The sequence below is a fragment of the Chrysemys picta genome, chromosome 9, assembly GCF_011386835.1.
Source record: "Chrysemys picta bellii isolate R12L10 chromosome 9, ASM1138683v2, whole genome shotgun sequence".
NCBI lineage: Eukaryota > Metazoa > Chordata > Testudines > Emydidae > Chrysemys > Chrysemys picta.
The window spans coordinates 9,366,946-9,388,523 of NC_088799.1; the positions used below are offsets into that span (position 1 = coordinate 9,366,946).

At 36.4% G+C, this 21,578-nt stretch overlaps 1 protein-coding gene across 7 annotated transcripts in view; it reads right to left on the minus strand.

Annotated features, from left to right (window-relative positions):
• Positions 1-21,578, minus strand: part of ATP11B (ATPase phospholipid transporting 11B (putative)) — a 106,545-nt gene that overhangs the window by 55,536 nt on the left and 29,431 nt on the right. For all 7 annotated transcript variants that reach the window (XR_010590570.1, XR_010590569.1, XM_008170679.4 and 4 more), the window contains exons 5-20: positions 18,726-18,833; positions 18,392-18,520; positions 17,462-17,565; positions 15,991-16,038; positions 13,241-13,305; positions 12,628-12,709; positions 11,207-11,357; positions 8,164-8,361; positions 7,742-7,900; positions 7,305-7,480; positions 6,048-6,116; positions 4,891-4,964; positions 4,701-4,804; positions 2,917-3,098; positions 1,739-1,942; positions 1,303-1,456 (exon numbers count right to left, since the gene is read on the minus strand). Coding sequence is in view for 5 of the 7 variants with exons in the window: in XM_008170679.4 (XP_008168901.1) it covers positions 1,303-1,456; positions 1,739-1,942; positions 2,917-3,098; positions 4,701-4,804; positions 4,891-4,964; positions 6,048-6,116; positions 7,305-7,480; positions 7,742-7,900; positions 8,164-8,361; positions 11,207-11,357; positions 12,628-12,709; positions 13,241-13,305; positions 15,991-16,038; positions 17,462-17,565; positions 18,392-18,520; positions 18,726-18,833 (2,007 nt within the window). In the remaining 2 variants the exon portion in view is untranslated. The remainder of the gene's footprint in view (positions 1-1,302; positions 1,457-1,738; positions 1,943-2,916; positions 3,099-4,700; positions 4,805-4,890; positions 4,965-6,047; positions 6,117-7,304; positions 7,481-7,741; positions 7,901-8,163; positions 8,362-11,206; positions 11,358-12,627; positions 12,710-13,240; positions 13,306-15,990; positions 16,039-17,461; positions 17,566-18,391; positions 18,521-18,725; positions 18,834-21,578) is intronic.

A 21,578-nucleotide genomic window follows, 5' to 3' on the forward strand; every position in this document is an offset into this window, starting at 1 on the left:
GGTAATAAGTTACCAGTACTTCTGCAACCACTTTCTTCTATACAGTCTGAACAGAACCATAGAAAGTTCAAACTTCATTCCTGTGCCTGATAGGAACAAGCCAGAAAGATGCCACTATCCAGTGTTATGGGATATCCAGCAACTTATTACAACTGTGCTGAACAAAATTCAATGAAGAACTAAATATGAGTAGATGTGAAATCAGGACAGCTTCAGAGAAAAAAAATAGTCTGAAGGCACATTACCACTAGAGATCTTATTCTTGCAGATGTGAGGCCTCATTTCCCCCCAACTCAAACTTCCAGATGTTTTACACCTTTTAATAACTGCAGCTGTATTTTCTCCATAAAGCTTCTCCAATTTAATCCAAGAAAATTTCTCCATTGAGGTGAGATGGAAAGGATTTCCTTGAAGGAGTCTCAATTTTATTACTGGTCAATAGGACTGGCCTCTCTTCCTGTCAGCAGTAACTGAGAAAGTCTTATGTCTTTACTAAAAATAGCATTGAAGAGCGGAGATACTCAAAACACTAGTAATTACAACTATTGCAGGTATCACAGTCACTTTGATATCCTACAAACACTTCACAGAAAACAAAACACAAGAAAAGAAAATTTGTAAGTAAACTGTTACTAGAATGTTTTCCTTTTGTCTTTTGTTGAAATATCCTAAATGAGCAAAACCCAATACATTATTCTGCTACATGAATTCTAGTGAATAGTGACATGTCCTTGTCCAAATTTAGCTTGGACATTAATTTGCTCACGCTTAGTTGTCCATGTACTCATTAATTAGGGATACTAGCAACAGCATCCCCCCTCCTGCTCTGGTGTGGCTGCCAGACTATTCACATAAGTCCTACTTCTCTGAAACCACCTACTGGAATATGTACTGTACAGCATGAAGCACTTGAACAACTTGCCACACTAAGACGTATTTTGTTAAATTAACTGATTTAGAAATAAAATTTTACACACAGATTTCATGTTCTGATTTTTCACTGTGATAGGGTTGCCCAAATGACCGAACCACCACTGACACGGACTTAATAGGTAAATAATAATGACAATGCTGTTAGATGACCAAACAGCTAAGCCAATGCTTGAGAACTAAGCCTTTATTATGCAATATGTCTCTGGTTTCAGGTATACTAACTATTCTTCTGAGAAGAAGTTCATAATACTTAACTTTATAATAAGCTTTGGAATGCAGGATGTCATCATAATCAATGCAATAATATAGTTTACAAATGTAAACATTCTTATATTTGAAAATAACCATTAATATTGTATATTGACTTACCTTTGCTTTTTGCAGGGGTGCCATGCGGCAACACAGCACTGCAGAACAATTTCTACAAACGTCCATGAACAGTTTTTCATGTTCCCTGAGTGCAAGAGAGAGGCTGGTCCCATCCACAACCAGCCCATGCTGGATTACATGATCCTCCTTTATTCTATTCAGAGAAAAAATGGCATTATATTGAAAATACCATTGTATTTTAATTTAGTTACAGAGTAAGCAAGTACTATATTCACAACAAATAATCATACAAGTTGAGAAGAAGAGTGTCTGTTAGACTTTCAGAAGCAACAGCTTTATTAGTGTCAGAGTAAGTTTATATATAAATGAAATGTTTTAGTAAATAAACTAAAATGAGTAATTGTCATAAAACTTGAGAAATAAAAATAATACAGAGTTAGTAACATCATTCAGATTGCCACATATGGTACTTTACCTCCTGGCTAGCTGCGTCAGCTGCTCTGCACATGTACTGTCTGATTTGTGTTGTACAAGTTCAAGGATGTTCATGGTTCTATGGAAGTGTCCACATGATAAACTGACACTAACAGCTGTTTCATGCTTATCTCCAGTAAGCACCCACACTTTGATACCAGCCAATCTGAGTGCCTCGATAGTTTCTTGGACTTTATCTTGGAGTCTGAAAATAAGAACATCTTCACTAACTGGTAGAACTCACTACAAAGAAACAGTCCACATGATGATTGGGTTTAATATTTAAATATAACAAAGCATGTGATAAAAAGGAACACAAAATCATGTTTGAAATAGGCAGTTATGATATGGCAGGATATTTAACTTGTAAATTGGCTTATTTGGATGCAATAAGGGTGTTCCTAACACTATTCACAAATGTATTCAGCTAATTTTGTTTCCACCCAGTCTAATCAAGACCTCAGCGAAGCATAATCTAAAAAGTTTACCTTTACTAAGTGAAATTACTTCAAACTTGCAGCAGTAAGGCATTTTAAGATGAGATCTTCTCTACATATTTGAAAAATCTTTTATAAGAAAAGTTTTAGTTTCCTATATTCAGTATTTTTTTCTATTTTTCTTTTTTACTTTTAGCAATATTTCCATAAAATACATGAAAACCCCTTTAGTGTTCTATCTGCACCCTGAAATTATAATCTTACACAAATCACAATAATTTATTCATCAATCTATTGTTAAAGAGATTATGACTTCAAATTGGGAATCAGCAGAACTTATTTTGAGACTAATTAAAATAGTTTTTAAAAAAAATACAGCATAAAAGTAGAATGGCCTCAAGAATATCTACTTTTCAGGTTTTTCCCAGGAGGAATCTGGAAGCCTTACCATATATTTAAGTCAGTCTGATTGTGAATGCACTTTACAAGGTAGACATTTGAAAACCTGTCTGTAAAGCACATAGCACACTATTGGAACTATCAAGTCTCATGCTGCACAACACGTTTAGTACATTTAAGACTTCATTGAGTGTATGTGTGCATTTATTTAAGCGCAGATAAGCAGCTATTACTTCATGGTTTGTTGGGATAATTTTACAAAGAGGGGTACATCATCATGGAATTATAAAACAGAAGCCTGTTTTGTTTTTGTAGCGGAATCAGCAGAAGGCCCAAAACATACTTGTCCTCTACTCCTGTAGCCCCAAGTAATTCCAGATCCTTTTCTATGAAGTTGAATACACGTGCCAGTCCTTCTTCTCGTTGCTGTAAGGCAGTTCTAGCCTCATGAAGGCGTCTGTCTATTTCCTGATACTCCTCAGCTGTGAATCTTCTATAGGCTACACATAAAGTTCTTAACCCTTTCTGCAACAAAACAAGTAGCACGTTTTCAGGCATAATAATGTTCATAAAATGATTTAAAAGCATATGAAAGGCACTAAAAAAGGCACTATAAGTACAATATTTATATCCTATAAATATACATAATTGACACCTTAAAAAACTGACCAGTTGCTTTAAATAAGGCAGATTACCAGTACCAAGCTAAAATTTGGTTAAGTGCCAAAAATGTGATCAGCACCATACAAGACAAAAAATAAATCACTAGAAGACACCAAGGAAAGGAAACATATTGGAAAGCCTAGAAGAGGCAGAAGGAATGTATTTGACTTAACAAGCAAGGGCAGGCCGAATGTGGACTAGTGACAGAGCACAGCAGATTATACAATTTTCTAATACCTGTGTGTATATATATTTTGAGTTGTGGTAGTATTGTGTGATGGTAACAAAAGTCTTCAGATAAGGAAAATTTGTCAGTGGAAAGAATAGGCTATAGATTCCTAGTTAGTCTCAGTTTTGCAACCAGTGCTATGTGAGAGTTCAGTAACCCTGAGGAGTCTAGAAGGACAAACTGGTCTAATTTTGAGGATTTGGGAACAAATTCCCTCAATAGGAGATCTCAGTGTGGTGGAAGCTTTTCTAAGTGTTTCCTGTTGCTTGTAAACATAACCTCTACCTTGCTTGGGTATAGCTTCAGTCAGATCTTCCTCACCCAGACTCTGGGATAGGTGGGGCGAGGGTGGCATTGGCATAAAAATGTTAATAATAGAGCTCAGTGTCATCTGCAAATTGCTGGCATTTGAGCTCATGGAATCTTAGAATTTCTCCCCATATAAATGCGACTCCACTCTTTACTAGTCCCCCTAAATTATGTTTTCTTGAACATTTTTCCTAGTTTAAACCTATCTAGGGCCTTAAAGCTGCATAAACATCTTAAATTAATCTAAAGCCTTACATAGAGTGGTTTAATCTGTTCAAGACTAAGGCTTTTGGTTGGTTTAAGCCATTTATGAAGCTTTAAGACCCTAGATATTGTAATTGGAAGGAACAAAAGGGCTGACCAGAGATTTAAGGGGATCGGTAAAAGACAGCAGCCAGAAAAGGACTGAATGGGTTCCCAACCGGCTTACGTAACAGTGACTTCTTAGGATGCAATTGCCAAACTGAAATCTGAATGAGTTTTAAACTATAAAACCGATTTTTTTTGTTTTTATAAATTACACTGAGTTATAAATCAAACCAAATTAGAAGACATACTAATTTGTTCTGATTTGGTGGTGTCAGGTTCAGATCTTGCAGAGGCAGTGCCACATACAAACAAAAAGAACAGGAGTACTTGTGGCACCTTAGAGAGTAACAAATTTATTTGAGCATAAGCTTTCGTGGGATACGAAAGCTTATGCTCAAATAAATTTGTTAGTCTCTAAGGTGCCACAAGTACTTCTGTTCTTTTTGCAGATACAGACTAATACGGCTGCTACTCTGAAACCTGTCACATACAAACAGTACCCCTTCCACATAATAGAGACCCACAGTTCTTTTGTATACTTCCACTATGTTTTCTGAGCAGTAGCACAAGAAACCAAGATCTATTAGTTGGTTCAGACCTTGAATGTTTTGACTTACCAAAGCAAATTCATCTACGTGAATCCTTGTTTTGTCTATTTCTCCACCTCTACTGTGAGGAAGAATGGAAGATTCTGCTCCTTTTGTGAATAAGAGCTTTTCTCCTAAGAAAAAAACAGAGTAAAAATTGAGCATATGCACCATTTAGCAGTTTACAAATTACAACTTTGTGCAAGATCTGGCTGCTTACCAGAAGGACTCTCTACAATGACACTCATTCGTCTACGATTTGGATCAAACTCCAAAACATGAAGTAATTTATACCTGGGGAGAGGGAGGGGAAAGGAAAGCAGCTTTTCTTAGAAACAAATGCCAGTAGGAAGCAGTTAAATACAAGTTATAAAAATGTCTCCCAAACCCCTATTCTGCTCCAGACATTCTATAAGAACTATACTATGTAAAATGGGGACGATTATCCATACTTTCTCAACTGCTATTTTTCAGCAGTGGTGTATTAGTAGCCTCTGTCTGGCAAGAGTTAAGTATGTTCTTTTTCCAATGGAAATCTTGTTTACTGAATACTAGCTTTGGGCCTGGAAAGTTACTTTTACTATTAGCTGCTAGCTTGCTGCCTTACCTTGTATTAATTTAAGGGGTAACATTTGGAAAAGTGCTAAGTCACTTAGGAACTTAAGGCCCATTTACTTTCAATAAGATTTAGGATCCTAAGTGTCTAAGTCACTTTTGAAAATGTTATTTACGAGCTCTGAAAGAAGTTAAGAGGTTTGAAAACTTTGACCTCAGTCATGTTATTACTAAGAGAGATCAGACCAAGACAAAAAATTCTATGGTATAATGCAGAGAATGCAAATATCCATATATTCTCAACTGCTTGCTGAAAAATTTGAGACATGATCAAAATGCGCATGTATGACAGTTGCCATCTTGACTGACCCTAGGAACTGAACTGAGGACCTCCAGAGCTGAAAGCATGAGATGCTACAACTTGAGCTAAAGAACCAGGTTCTCTGAGAACTGTAACAAGGCTCAGATTATCTGTGGATTGGGCACAGAGGACAAGTGTAACATACATACCAGTAGATTTTTTTTTTATTTTTATATATATATATATATATATATATATACACACATACATACATATACACACACCTTCCATTGTTACATGTATTTAATTCTCATTAAAAAAGACTGAATACTACCGTTTCAAGGACATCATATGCAAAGGTTTCAGAAAACGGCAGTTACGGGGAAAGCAAGAGGAACAAAATATTCTATGCTTTCCAATTAGAAGGGTAAAGATAATATAAAGTATAACATTATATTAATCCATATTATTTATGGTTCTGTCCTTTGAAAACCACAATAAATGTGATATGAAAGAAATACCTTTCTGGTTTTCCAAGGCTTTTCACTTCCATACCTTCCCCATTAGTTCCCGTAAATACAACACCAACTCTAAATGTGGGGGGAAAAAAAGGTTTACCTGCTATTTTCATCAACATGAGATTCTGTGGAAGAGCCATTTTTTAAATAATGCAAAAGTATTACATAACCTGAAAAAAGATATTCTAATTTCCAGAAAATTAAAAATACTCAATACTTCTATGCCTCTTTTGTAGTAAAGATGATGCAATACTACATACTTCTACAGATCTACAGTCTACCTTAAAGTATATTATGTGCTTTATTATTCTAAACATACACTTTACATATTCCATAACAGATTTTAATTTGCTAAGCCTAATTATAACTGCATTTCAGCAATAGCAGCATCTTCCTAAATATTAACAAAACATAGATATGACAATTAAAACAGTGTGCTTTGTTTAAGCTTGATCAACTGATTCAAAGTGTTCACAGGTCCTGGTAATGTAGCCTAACTTATTTTTAAAATAACTGACGAAACTATTAAACAGCAATCCAATTTTAAGGTTGGAGTATTATAAAACTAGAGAATTAAAACTAAGACATTTGCAGCCAGAGTATTTAATTGTAATAGTTAGTAAAATATTCTGCAATGTCCCAATGCCTCATTATGAATCTAGTCTAAGACTTTGCTAAAAGGCGAATAATCACAGTCTACGTGTGAAGGATGTGAGTTGCGTGAGGGCATGTCTACATTACGTGCTGGATTGACGGGCAGCGATAAATCAACCACCGAGCGCTCTCCCATTGACTCCAGTACTCCACCAGAGTGAGAGGTGCAGGTGGAGTTGATGGGGGAGTGTCAGCCATCGACTTACCACAGTGAAGACACCACGGTAAGTAGATCTAAGTACATCGACTTCAGCTACGTTATTCACATAGCTGAAGTTGCATAACTTAGATCGATTCTCCCCCCCATCCCTGGTGTAGACCAGGCCTAAGTCTCCAAGTGCTCCCCTAAGTCTCTTTGTGCCTAGGGAACCGTGATGTGTACAGACCCCATTGACCTCATCCCTGGGCTGCCTACTTTCTATCAATTGATCCAGAAGTAAAACTCTCTCTATATAAAAAAATGCCTGGATGGTGTGTGTGTATGGTATATAAAACCCCTTTGCAGTAAACTGTAGTAATTAGCCACAGGGCTGTGAAATCTCCGTTAACTTTTGAAGCTGCTGTAGGCCATGCTGTGCCTGTCACAATTTTGGCCTTAGAACTCACCTGCTAGCAGCTTCAACTAAAGCCTTCTCATCTGGTGAGGAAGCATAGTACTCCAGCTGAGACACTATTCCATTGGCATGCCAGAGCCCATCACCAATGCCATCGGTTTGATCTGCACTGATATGCACTGTGTGACACAGACAGACTGCTTTCAAGAAGAGCTCTTCCTCTTTCATCTATAAAAAGAAAGACAAAGCAGTTCATAAGCCAAGTTTATCTTTCTAAAACAAGACGTGCTACTCTACAGTACCACAGAATAGGGTATTTAAATAATCAAATTTCTCAAACTGTCCTACATCTACCACTTTCTGTAATCACTTTTACTACCTGAAATTCTTCCAGAAGTTCTGCTTCTTCTACATAACACACCAAGAGAGAATATTTAAACTGAAATATTAATCAGCATCTATTCAGTTTGAAGAAAAATAAAATCTTACAAGACTCTGTCTAATTCCATCTGGGGAATCCTCAGTCAACCCCTCTGGAACTAGTTTGCCATTGATCTCTTGGTATTTGATGCCATTAATAGAGCATTCCCGAAACTGCATTTCATTTTCAGTTAATGTACCAGTTTTATCTGTAAACACATACTCCACCTAGAGTAATATGAAAGAAAACAAATTGGAATCATGTACATTTAATACAGAAAAATTATTACCATCTCCCCATATCACAAACTTACTTTGCTAACATTAAAAAAAAAAGGTCAAATATGTATTTCTGCCATCAAGTCAGATATGCAGATCTTATTTTCAAATTCATGAGTTGCTCAAAATAGAGTCAATATGAAGTCACTAATACTTTTCCTTACTGTTTAACACTGATATTTAAACAAAAAGTAAAAAATGGACATTGTTACCTGTCCCAACTCCTCATTGAGATCTGAAGTATTTACTTGTGCTCTCTGGTTTGTTTCTTCATGATAGAGGTCAAGATCCCAGCCAATAAAAAAAGATCCAAGAAATTTCTGCATCTCAACAGTCACATAAAGTGAAATAGGGATGATAAAATTGTAAAGTACCAGAAAAGCAAGAAAATCTGAAATAAATCTCAGAATCTATGAGAGAGAGAGAGAGAGAAGGAAAGATTATCAGAGTCATTAAGCGGAACGTAGTCACTTAAGTGTGTTTCAGCATTATGAAAGGTATCAGATTGTCTGTACTGGAGGAGACTGAAGTCCTCTATATACACAGAAGAGGTACAACACAAGTAGCAACAATGCAGGCTTCACCACAGTGTCCCAGCAATGTGTCTTTAAGACTGATGCAGACAGACTGCCTTTAGTGATGAGAGGATATTTCAGTTCTCAAGACCATCAATCCATGTCTTTTCTGCTGAGACTGTAAAGGATGCTGCAATATTAAGTGTTCTGATAATTCTGTAATGTGAACACTTTTTTTTTTTTTTTTTAGGAATTGGATTGAGATGACCAACTCACACCACATACTCCACAAAACAGCCAATCACAGACTGTTTTTAACAATCCACAAATTATGAAGGCAAAGCAAGTTAAAAGCAATAGATATTCCACATTGTTAACCGTTTATCTATAGTATTCATAATTTACATTTGATACTGAAGATCACATTAAAGTAGACATACAAAGTAACAAAAGCTAGAAATTTCTATATTAAAGGATAACAACATAGTTCAGTCATACTTTGAAAAAGGTGTGAATCAAGGATGAAATGCAATTTTACAGTTTCTTTGGATATTATCTTGATAATTAGTGTGACAATCTTAGCATTAAACTTATCTTTGAGGAAATTCCTAACAAGGTCTGAAAGCTTAAAGGGAGATATTTGAGACAAGCAGAACTGGAACATACCTTTTAACTCCATTGAAATATACTGGAGTAGGAGAACAATGTGCGGGAATAGAGTGGAAAAGTAGTAAATATTTTGCTAATAATAAAAAGTGTTCTTCCTAACTAGGGAATGTTGGCATAACTATTTAATCAGCACTGTAAGTTTACATGGTGATTTACAAAACAGAGGCTCCCTGCCCTAAAGATTTTCAAATCTAAGACTGACAAGATAAACAAAGACATGGTACAGTGTAGTAGCTCAGAAAATGGAGGGTGTGAGGTATTTTTTGGGAAAAAGGCAGCGGCAGAAGCTAGAAGGAATTCTTAAAAAACTGCATATTTAATGGAGCTATAAAGGGGCGGGTGGTTGACAAGAGTGGAAGAAAGATAAAGGGAGCAACAGAGTGAAAAAGAGATGATTAAGAAGGAAAAGTAGGAGGAAATGACATCAAAGAAAGGGGCACGGTTACATATAGCCTTGAAGGTGAGGATGAGGGGATGGAATGGCTTCGTAAATACTTATCCTGTTTTTCCAAACACACTGCAATGGCCCCAGAAGTTCTCCTCATTTACATAGCAACTACTTCAGACAAATTAAGAAAAAAAATACACCTTTACTTGACTGACTACATCAAAAAACTGGAGATTCTTTAAGGAGTTTCAGATACTAAAAAGATGGCCACTGAGCAATTTTGAAACATCTTCAATTCATTAATTCTTTGCAAAATTAAAATTTTAAATAAGATTGTTTTAAAGCGGGAAGAGATTATGTTTATGTTTTTCCAGTTCAATCATGAAGAACATTCACATCATGAACCCTTGGGAAAGTCACGTGTTATAATAAAGGAACCAATACAACATTAACTGTAGGTTCCTGAATGAGAGCTCCTCATATCTTCTTCCATTTTATTTTACAGCAGCAGTGTGAAACCTGGGAGAACTCTCTTCAGTCTAATAATTTGGATCCTTTTGCATATTTGTATGATGACTAGTCAGCACACACCAACTGCCACTGCTTTAGAGTCTAGAGGGGAGATTTCCAAAATTACAAAGGCAAGTTAGGTGCCTAACTCCCAATGTGAGTCAGCGGGAAATGAGCATTTAACTCCACTCTGTACCTCTGAAAATTTCACCCCCTCCCAAACTTTCCTATAAGCTCCTGAACTGCATGGGAAGCAGGAGGCCCGCAAAACAAGTCAGAAATTTAAAATAAAAAAGTAAAACATGACTAAGGAGGGATATCCTCCAGAGATGTAAACTATAAGATCCAACAGAACATCTCTTCAAAGAATCCCTTCAAACTCTAAAGGAAAGAGAATTCTGTCTGGCAATATCTTCAAAGCAGTGAAATTACAGGCAAAGGGAAGTTACTTGAATGATACCAGCATGACAGGATTTCCTAAAGTAAAAAAGATAATAAAATCACTGCAACAGGCAGTGCACAAAATAGGCAAAATCCCCAAAACTTCTTTGTTTTAACATAAAAGGATGGGCAAGATACCCTCAAACAATGTGAGATGAACACACAGAACCCTGCGACAGAGCCTTGTGAATATACCCTACTAAAAACAAAAACTATCAAAAACTGGGCCTTGCCAAAAGAAACAAAAACTCTAGGAAATGACAGCTTGCGCTCCCCCACTTCAGAAACAGGACTAAAACTAAAGCTGGATTCCTCCAAAGGTTTAATTAAAGCCAGGGCCGGCTCCAGGCACCAGCACAGCAAGCTGGTGCTTGGGGCGGCCCATGGAAGGGAGTGACATGTCCGGGTCTTCAGCAGCAATTCGGCGGCGGGTCCCTCAGTCCCTCTCGGAGGGAAGGACTGGCTGCCGAAGTGCCACCGAAGAAAGAAGCGGCGCGGTAGAGCAGCTGCCGAAATGCCGCCGATCTCTGCTTCCCCACCCCGCCACTTGGGGCGGCAACAAAGCTGGAACCGGCTCTGATTAAAGCAATACTGATTTCCAACTATATATATGAAAGACTATGCAGCTGCCATGCCTAAATCCAAGAATGGAAGTATTCTAAGGTTCAGACATACTATTAGTATCTATGGGTGTATTTACTCAATATGTAGTTTTACATAGTCACATATTACCTTACTGCTGTTTCTTTCATGTTCAGTTTTCTGGTCATACCAAGGTTCATCCCATTTTTCTTCAGCTTGCCAGGTATATTTTAAGATTGTACTCAGGACTGCTTCAAAAAGGAGGATTATTAGATAGATAATCAAAAATGAGTTCATAGACCTAGAAGGAGGACACAAAAATACTATTTCAGTGTATTCTGTTTTGTTTTTTCCTTAATGTATGAAAGCAATGTTAAAATTTAACTATGACAAAATGTTTTGTTGGCAAATATTTTCAGTGCGTCTGTTTCAAATAGAAAAGTTTCTATGTGACAAATGGAAACAATGGCAAACAGGAATGGAATACTACATTTGACTAAAATGTATACTAAATTACAGTAGATTTCTGCAGTTATTGTAAATTGAAGGTTAGATTAAGGTGCAACACTGTATCAAAATCTGTATCCTGTAACAGCTGCTGTTTGGAGTTTTGGGGATTAACTTTTATTATCCTTGTTCCGAGGACACCCTCTCTTCTGAATACCACTTCAGAATGCGAAGGAACTAAGGAAGACCAATACAGAGATCCAATCCAAGGCCGCTCCCTTTTCGCTACCTGAAAATGCAGTTCCATAGCTGGACAGTGACCACCTTTCAACCCTGTCAATACTCATTAAGGCCAGAGTTGATGTCAGTGCACGGGAAATGTTAAATGCGGGGATGGAAAGATACAGCAGCTTCTTGTGCATCCCACAGATTTGTTTGTGTCTGGCTACATTAGTATAATTAACTCTTTGGTTGTAAAAGGAGTACTTAGTGCTCCTTTTCAGAATTTGTATCTTCTCTACTAATACCGCAGACCAAGTAACAGGAACAAGCACCCACATGGAATAAGAAGGGGAGAAAAATCAGGATTCAGGAGATAGAGATTAAGACTTTGACTGAGTTCATCCCACTACAAGGGCAGGATGCAACTTCCTAATAAAGGATGTGTCAAGAGAGTGACAAAGATTGGGACTACTGTAAAACAGTCTCTGAACCTCTGGTGAAAGGAGCACCTCATATCTCTTGAATAATCTCTTCCTGACTACTCTGGAGTAGCATTCATGGCCTTCGGTAGTCGCTGCCTAAGGACTGCCAAACAGGGCCTTACAGGAAAAACTGACTTATTTTTATTATTCTAATCCTTCCTTGTAAAAGAGAGCAATCAAACTAGTTTTGCATACTATTGCAAAATGAAGCTGTAAGTAATGAAGTGATGAAATTAGATAACCAGTATTAACAAATGAAATTTAAATTACAATTACACCAGCCAGCAGAAGACCTAGCATTTACAATAGCTCCCTTTGTCTATGTACTGACAAAAATATAGGCAATTAATTATTTTAATTACTGCTGAAACACTGAGTTTAGATTCTACACATAAATAAGACAGTATAACACATACATACTTTTCTACTGCTGATCGTTTCTGAGATTTACTCTTGTAATTTAATGCCATCTTTGTCTCCATACCCGTATACACAGCAACACCTGAAAAAACAGAACCATACTTCAGTTTCTGTTCAAGTACAGCTTGGTATTTTCTACAAAAATTAGAGGGGTTGGTACTTGTAATGTGCACTCAGACACCATGGTGAGGCTAGTTAGACATTTCGGTGGCATTCTGTGATGATAAAGCAGAGTTTTGGAACTAATTTTAGCACTTGCTAATACTGCTCAATGTTAGATCTGTACTGTTCCCTGATATATAATTAAGGGTATAGAGGTCAGAATATAAATGCCCTAGAGTGGGTCTTAAACAGTGAAAACAGACAGCAGTGTCAGAGCCACCTAGCTAATGGATTCTTGTTACTCCATTATTAAACCCAAAGACAGAATCTGATATCCCACAGGGCTCTCTGGTCATAGTCTCCTCCCCTTCAGCCATAATCATACCCCATCTACAGGTAAACCCCAGTAGGACTGTTAAAATATCTTCAATATGAATGGGAAAGTTAGGCCACAACTCATCAACATGTTTTAAGAAGACACACTGTTAAAAACGTTTCGATGTCTACAAACCAAAAATTTCTTTTGCGTTTTTTAATCTTGCTCCTCGAAGTAAAAGACTTTCAGGCCCAAGAGGTCTAAAAAGAAAGATACATTAAAAAAAAATGCTAAAGCACAATATTTAAGAATGGCTATTTTTTAAATCTAGGACATCACCACATTTTGAATTCTAAGGGTCCCTTTAAATCAATTTGTATTAGCTGAAACTGGTGCTGTGGAAAGCACAGCTGTAGTTATCAGGAAAGTTAATTTAAGGTAAGAGTGATATGTATATGTTCCATCCCAGTGTTTGTACCATCTTTGGAAACTGTCAAAAATGTTAGCTTGAAGACAAGCAAAAAAAGTAAAATTTTCTTATTTTGCCTGAAATGGTTCCAATAGAAACTGAAATGGAAAAAAACTCCAGTGGAGGGGCAGACACCAGAATTAAAAACTAAACACTAAGATGTACAGCTTATTAACCTCCTGTACAGCTTAGTGTTGGTTTTTCACTCTTTCATAAGCAGTAGCAACAATAGCTCATGATTACCATTTACATAAACAAAATGTCTTATCCTTCAAGTTCAGTTGAAAACATAACCCAGATTTAAAAAACTGTGTTCACAAAAGACAAACTTTTCTGTTAGACTAACTATAGCTACACAAGCAATTGCCATAGTTGCATCTACAACCACAGTAACTGCATGTGCAAATTATGCACTTGAGTTTGTGACAGTTGCTTTAAATTTTTTCCGTATAAAATCACTGTTAGAAAGAATTCAACCCAAACTTGAGTAAAAATTCTTATAATGTAAATATTTCTTAGTAGATTTGCAAAGTTTTAATAAAAAAATAAAACAATGCAATATAGTACACTTGAAGTAGAGAGGATTTTAGGTATTCAGGTAAATTATGTTCTCTTAAGAAGCTGTACCCATATTGCTGGACTCAATTGGTTTTACAATCAATAAAACCAGCTGAACTGTGTATTCTGAGCTAGCTAAATCAGTGCAGTACAGGCTAAACTGGTTTATTTTTGATGGTAAGGAGAGATAAGCTCTGTCTACTGGTGGTGTTGTAAGTGTGTCTTCACACATGCTTTAAACTGGTTCTGATATAGTTTTCAACTGAATTAATTCTGAGATTAATCCTGGAGCTGAACATGAAAAGCTTGGCAATAATATATTTTGAAGAGCTGCAAATGTGGTCGCAACCTAAAGAAAACCTTTGGGAATGCCCCGTTTTTGTTGTTCAGGCATAGGCTTTGGGGCTGAAAGATCTGTCTTCTGTCTCCATACTTCATGCAAGACCTTGGAAAAGAGCTCAGGCAAATCATTTTTTCACCCCTTATTCAATGTACTCATCTTTAAAACTGACATATTTACCAACCTCACAGCAGTATTGAGAGCATCAATTCATTCACATTTATAAAGATTTTTATATTTTCAAATAAAGGGCACTATATAAGTGCTGAACTATAAACTTGTTTCAGAGATTATTCAGTCAGTGGAAAAAGGGCTTAAAAAAGAAAAATCAGAACCAGTCCAAGAAGTTCATTCTTAACTGGTTCTGATTTTTTTTTAGCTCTTTTCCCACTTAGCTGAATAATCTCTTTAACAAGTTTATAATTGAGCACTTATATAGTGTCTTCTATCTGAAGATATAAAAATTTATATAAAATGTTAATTAAGCAAGCTCCCAATTTGGCTGTGAGCTCAGTAAATATGCCAATTTTAAAGATGAGTAAATTGAAGTACAGGGTGAATAAATGATTTGCCCAAAGCCTTGTATGAAGTGTGGGGACAGAAGACAGGCCCTAGAGATAAAAGCTCTATGCCTGAACAACGAAAACAATTAAGAATGAACTTCTTGGGTATTAAAATAACAAACAAGTCATAGGAAGGAACTGGTTTGTTAATGAATATATCTATTATGCACAAAAGCACATTTTAAAAGACAGAGAGGACCAACTTTTCAAGAGATCTCAACACCCACCAGCTCTACTTGCAATCTGGGTGCTAAGCACTCTTGAAACTCTGGGCACTTCTTTTAGGTGCCTATATGGGAGCTAATATCAGTTGAAAATCTGTTCTTAAACCTCTGAACTTCTTTACTGCTTGACCCTTTTGATAATTTTTGCTGCATTTTAAATGGATATTCCATTTATTTCAATGGAACAGGAAAACCTATTACACCAGGCATGTTCACTATAACAGGTCATGTGCATTTACTGCAATACATGGGATTATATGCTCTGCAACATTTAAGTAGTTAAATACCTAGTGAAAGTGCACATTTATTAAACGTGTTTAAAAAAACCAAAGCCCCATCAGGGTAATAAGCCAGTATTTCCCACTGATTTCAACAGGAGCTGAGATTGCTCAGTGCCTCTGATAATCAAGCTATGGGTATCTATTGCATTATGAGATACAGAATTGTAAATTACAACACTTCTCAAATTTGACATGCTAACTTCATACTCACATTTTAGAAACATTCAAATGCCAACTTTACAAAAAGCAAGTTAATTCAAGTGGTGAAGCTAACACATACAATTACCATAAATAATCTTTGGAAAACAAGTAAATTTAGGTTTAAATATTTCAACTGTCTAATCTAGTTTTACTTGACTCAACCTTAACTATGGAGTTGAACTAGTATCTGGATAATAAACTATTACCCTTTTCCATTCCATGATAATGCTCTTTTATAACAGTCATGTTCAATCACCATAACTTAGTTTTTAAGTTTTACTAAGTGAGCTTTACAAACATTTTACTTACCGTACAATTTCCTCAATTTGATGACTTATAGTTATTCTTCCAACAAATCTATGAAAAAAGGTCATATGTCAGAATGTTAGTGTACAAACTCCAATATTAAAAAAAAAAATCTTTATTTCATTTATGCAAGGAAAGCATGACATAAATGTGTTATGTGCCAGATGGAATATCCCGTCCTTGATTTACAGTCTGTTTTATTAATGGGCAATACATTAACCTTGGTGATAATTCTGAGGTATGTTTCAAGAAGTCATCAACAAGAGCTAGGAACCATCCCCCCTTTCAAGAAAATGAGTGATTTTAGAAATAACCCATACAACTCAATTTATGAAATCAGGTAACAAGTAAATTTTGAAAAAAAATCCAGAGTGATTACATGTTCCAATCAAGAAACAGAATTCCAAAAAAAAGGTCAAAGTTACCAGTACATTTTCCCATCTGAAATGAATACTAATTCACATCTAACAAAGCAGATGAATAAACCATACTTTCAACTTCTTAGGTGTCTGAAATGTCAAATATATTTTGTATGCCTTATAACACCCTGATTTGAAATGACTGTAAAAGTTCACTATCATTGGTTTAGTACCTCCTTACTGACATCACTAATTCTATGACCGTTACAATCCACTTAAGAGATTCAGTGTTCAATAATTAGTTAAGCAAATATACATGTTATGAATCTGAAATTCCACAAGGAACCAAACACTCAGTTAAAATAAGCTACTCTCCATATAGTATAATTACTAAAACTAATGTACATGAAAGTTATCAGCTTCTATTAAAGCTAGTCATGAATAAAAAATTAATGCAATGTTAATATTATGCTATGAGTCAGAAATATTTACAGGGCCATAGACCTACATAACATACATTTGTTATGAAAACACCCTTTTAAAAAGTTTATCACATTGCTTGCTGACTGTAGCTTTTAAATGAGACATGTTGGTGAGTTAATGATTTACTAAACTAATCTTTTGCTGCTGGGAAACATAGTTCAAATCCTGCTTAGGCTGTAAATGAAAGTGAATTTTGGGGTATATGTTCTTAGTGGAAAATTAACACAAAGCACACAATTTGAGACACTTTAAATTTAGAACAAAAGAAGGGGGTGTTAAATATTCAGGACTGAAGTGTTTTGGCAGAACCATATACAGCTCGTCTTTTTCCACAATTCCTGCTCAAGCACCATTACTTTTAAAATTTGTGAACAAATTTACTGCTTATCTAGCGATGTAGAACCATGCTGGTGTTAAAATGTAAACAATAAAAATCAGAAGGCTCTTTCTCTTTTTGTAGCTTTAAGCATCATAGGGATTTACATACAAATTCCTAAATTTGTTTAATAAAACCTGAAATGTACAACAATACATGTGGAGAAACTTTCCTCTCAGCAAGATCCATATCATTAACAACCATCAGAAATTTTGCTTTTAAATCAACTTTGAAATTATGAAGAATAAAATGACACCTGTATAGGTCTGCTTCTGGCTGTTGACATTCGACAACAGCTACGAGTGTGTCCAGGTTGGCAACTGACTGTAATACTGCTGTTTCTGGGACTGCAACATGAGTCTGAAAAACACACATCTCTATATATGAGAATTTCTCAATGATACAGAACAGTACTAGTTTGCTGGTGTTTCGTTGGTCAAGTAAAGCCTCTGGAACCCCGAAAAGGGTCATGGATTTTGTATATGAAAGCATCACATCTTGTATACTGACAGATGTTTCACCACTGTGACATTGCAAACTGCCATTTAAAGTACTGCAATAGTGTTCCTTAAAAGTGATTAACTTGGCCAGAGAAAACCCACATTAAGTATCATTTTATAACATTTCTTACATTAGCAGATCAAGCAAGATTCTTGGTCCTATTAATATACTGCAGCTCAAACCGAAGAAAAATAAACAGGGATACTACAGTTCTGATATATTAAGACATACCTAATAACTAAAGGTCAGATTCTGCTACTCTTACTCTCATTGAGTAGTACAGCTTACTTTAAAAGCCCATTGATTTCAAGGGGCTTGGGTACTACTCAGTTTGAGTAAGGGTGGCAGAATAAGATCCTATGTGTAGCACAACAAGGTAAAACAGCAGATTATGACGTATTGTGATTTTTAAAATAGCCTTGCTATGTGCTTAAATAAGTAAAAATAAAAAAATAGCTATATTTCGATAAGTACAGAGCCTAGACACTCTCTCTACTTTTAGTAAAACTGCTAGCACATTGTGGAAGCTGCAAGAAATTTTTAATAAAAGTAAAATTAGACACACAAAAACCTCCCATTTGAGTCATTAACAGAGAAATTTAAGGAAGCAAAGGATGAAAGTTGATTTGACTTATTTCTATGTTGCATTTCATACTAGAAAACTGCATATGTTTAGACTGCCAACCTTAAGATTAGTTTCTCCATCCAAGCTAGCAGTAGTAACATGACACGAACCATCCACTCTATCGGAGGACAGAAGTACAAGGTCAACAGGGAAAGTCTCATCTTTGGCTACTCTGACAATATCACCCACCTGAAAAGATAAATACAAATGAGAGTATGCTTTTGAAAAAGAATAGATTAAGAATTAATTTTAACAGTTATTCAGAATTATAATGCAATAGGCCTACATAAAATTGCAAAGCAGCAAATGAGCATTTTGCTTAAATGAACTAATTGGCATAACTATAGTTCTAAAAAAGAAATACATTGTTTTTTACTAGTTATTAGACACATACCCTAATGTTTTTTGATCTAGTTTTTACAAGGCCACCACTTCGAACAACATAAACTGGAGCTCCATTTACTTCATTGTCTGCTTTATGTCGTAACCAGTCTTCATAACCCTGCAGAAATACAAGATTGAACGTTATATTTTAAACTAGAAACCTAACAGCTATATACTTTTCTAAGAGTCACAGAGTACTGTGAGGCACCATAGCTTTGCAAACAACCAGCTGTTTGACCTTGAGCATGTCACTAGACCAGTGGTTCTCAAACTTGTTCCGCCGCTTGTGCAGGGAAAGCCCCTGGCGGGCCAGGCCGGTTTGTTTACCTGCCGCGTCCACAGGTTCGGACAATCGCAGCTCCCAGTGGTCATGGTTCGCTGTTCCAGGCCAATGGGATGTACTGGCCTCCGCTTCCAGCGGCTCCCATTGGCCTGGGGCAGCAAACCGCAGCCACTGGGAGCCGCGATCGGCCGAACCTGCGGACGTGGCAGGTAAACAAACTGGCCCGGCCCGCCAGGGGCTTTCCCTGCACAAGCAGTGGAACAAGTTTGGGAACCACTGCACAGGACCTCTGTTCTATTCAGGTTCTACTGCACCCATCACTGTACAGTCGTAATGTAGAATTATGGAATCTGTTATTACTATTTTAAAACAAAAATATCTGAGGTGAAGGTTCCTGAAGAAGAGTTAAAACAACTGCTCATGCAACCTGAGAGCATCACAATGTCTAAGTGGATTAAGGCAACTGAGTAGGGAATACAGCCAATCATTCCCACAGTCTCATTTACTGATTTATTAAAATAACCCCCTTTTCTATTAAACTATGCAATTCCCAAAGAGCTTGCTCTAGTGTCTTTCTAAGCAACAGCCGAGGCAAAGGGATTTTAACTTCAACGGTGTGGAGTTGACGTTCATGTTTTGTTGAGCAAGTGGAGATGACAGTGTATGTGAGAAAAATAGTCAGGTACAAAGTTTTAATTCATCCAGACTGTGCCAGGGCAATAATTTAGACTGACTAATCAACCTGAATTTTAATAGAGAAGACAAACTAACTTTTTTCCTCCAGATATCAAAAAATCAGAGGGTACATGTCCTGTTTTATATTTTCTTTGTGCATTAGTAAACATATTGCTTGTTTACTTGTACACCTCCCAATAAATTTGTGGTCAGACAGTAATAGGTATATCCTGGAAGATACTATTGATATGCAGGAGGCAATGGATCCGGCAGCATACGTATGAATTCAATAACTATCTGTATTCCTGAAACGAAGGTTAATGTTAATATTATTTGTGTTATTGTCATGCCTAGGAGTCCCAGTCATGCACCAGGATCCCATTGTGCTAGGTGTGCTCAAACACAGAACAAAAAGACAGTCCATGCCCCAAGAAGCTTAAAATCTAAGTATATAACAGGGAAGTTCTTGAGCCAGTAATTTTTAACAGCAATGTATTTTGCTGTTTCCTGACTAACTCTGGCTATGATTCACCGTTAAATAATTTTTCTACCAATGTTTCATTCACAAGTGTGTGTGTATTGTACTCTCAATTCAAAGTTACAAAAGTAGGCCTAGTGGGCGAGTAAGCAAGCTCACAGCTGTGCATAACATTCAGATGTGAAAATTTTAAAAAGTTTGACTTGATAAAAAGCTAAGCCTGCAGCAGATTTATATTTACCATTTCTATATAAAAAACTAAATGCTACTCAAAGTACTAAAAGTGTGTTCATCAACTACCTCTAAGGATTACAGCAAAAGATCCGTTTTCTGTGAAAATCTAGGGTACTTTTGATAACATACTAAATTCAGAGAGACAAATATTCAAGGGTATGTTCATTTAATGTGGAAAAGTCACTTTCCACTGATGCCGGAGAAACAGATTCATTACCTTACTTTGCCTCAAATGGACAAAACAGCCAACCAACTCTGCAGTGCTACCTCCAATATCTTATACGCCAACATGTATTCTATACTTGTCATATGCAATATTATAGAAATCTATTTTAGGGATGTTTTAGAGGATTTTTTAGACATCTTGTTGTGTGTATTTTCATCTCTCTTTCCATCTGCAAAGCTGGGGACATTAGTTACCATGAATTCAACTGTACAGAGGTCAGAAGCAGCCATAAAAAACCTGGAAAGCGATCTGAATTGCTTTTCCATCCATAAAAATGTGACAAAGCAGTCTGCTTTCTTGGAACCTTGCAAGCCTAGAAGTGAGTACTGGGTCTCACTGAAATGCTGGGAATATCACCACCCTAATGAGATTGTTTCTGACCTTGGAATGCCGCAAGATATTGGACCTGAATGTTTTTATAGTCACGTATAGAAAAGCTGTTACTGATACAAAACTAAATCTTGCTTGTCCTGAACCTTGGACTAGTGTTAATTTGAGGGGATTGACAGAGGAAATATTTCTATGGAAAGTTTATTGAGGCTGTCAAAGGGGTATGATAGGTTTATCATCTATCAACTGGTTCTTAATTTATAAAATGGATATCACCTCCATACATGGTGTTTATTATATATAAAATAGAAGCATTTTGCCCAATTATACTCTTAATTCAGCCACTGCATGAGGTTTTTTTCTTTTGGGTTCAAGTGTTCTGGATACAGAACACTTTATTTAAAAAATGACCTGATATTGGAGGATCCCACACATGACTAATGAATGGAGAAAAAAATCCGAAATACCGTATTCTGTGTTTCCAAGTTTATAGTGTTATATTGCAAATACTCCTCTAATACTCAGAAGGCTAACCCAATTCTTTGAGGGTGTGGAACAATGAAGAAGAAAGAAGGGAAGGCTTATTTGGGTCATGTAAATCCCAGTGCCATTACAATTCTCTTGTTTCTGAGCAACA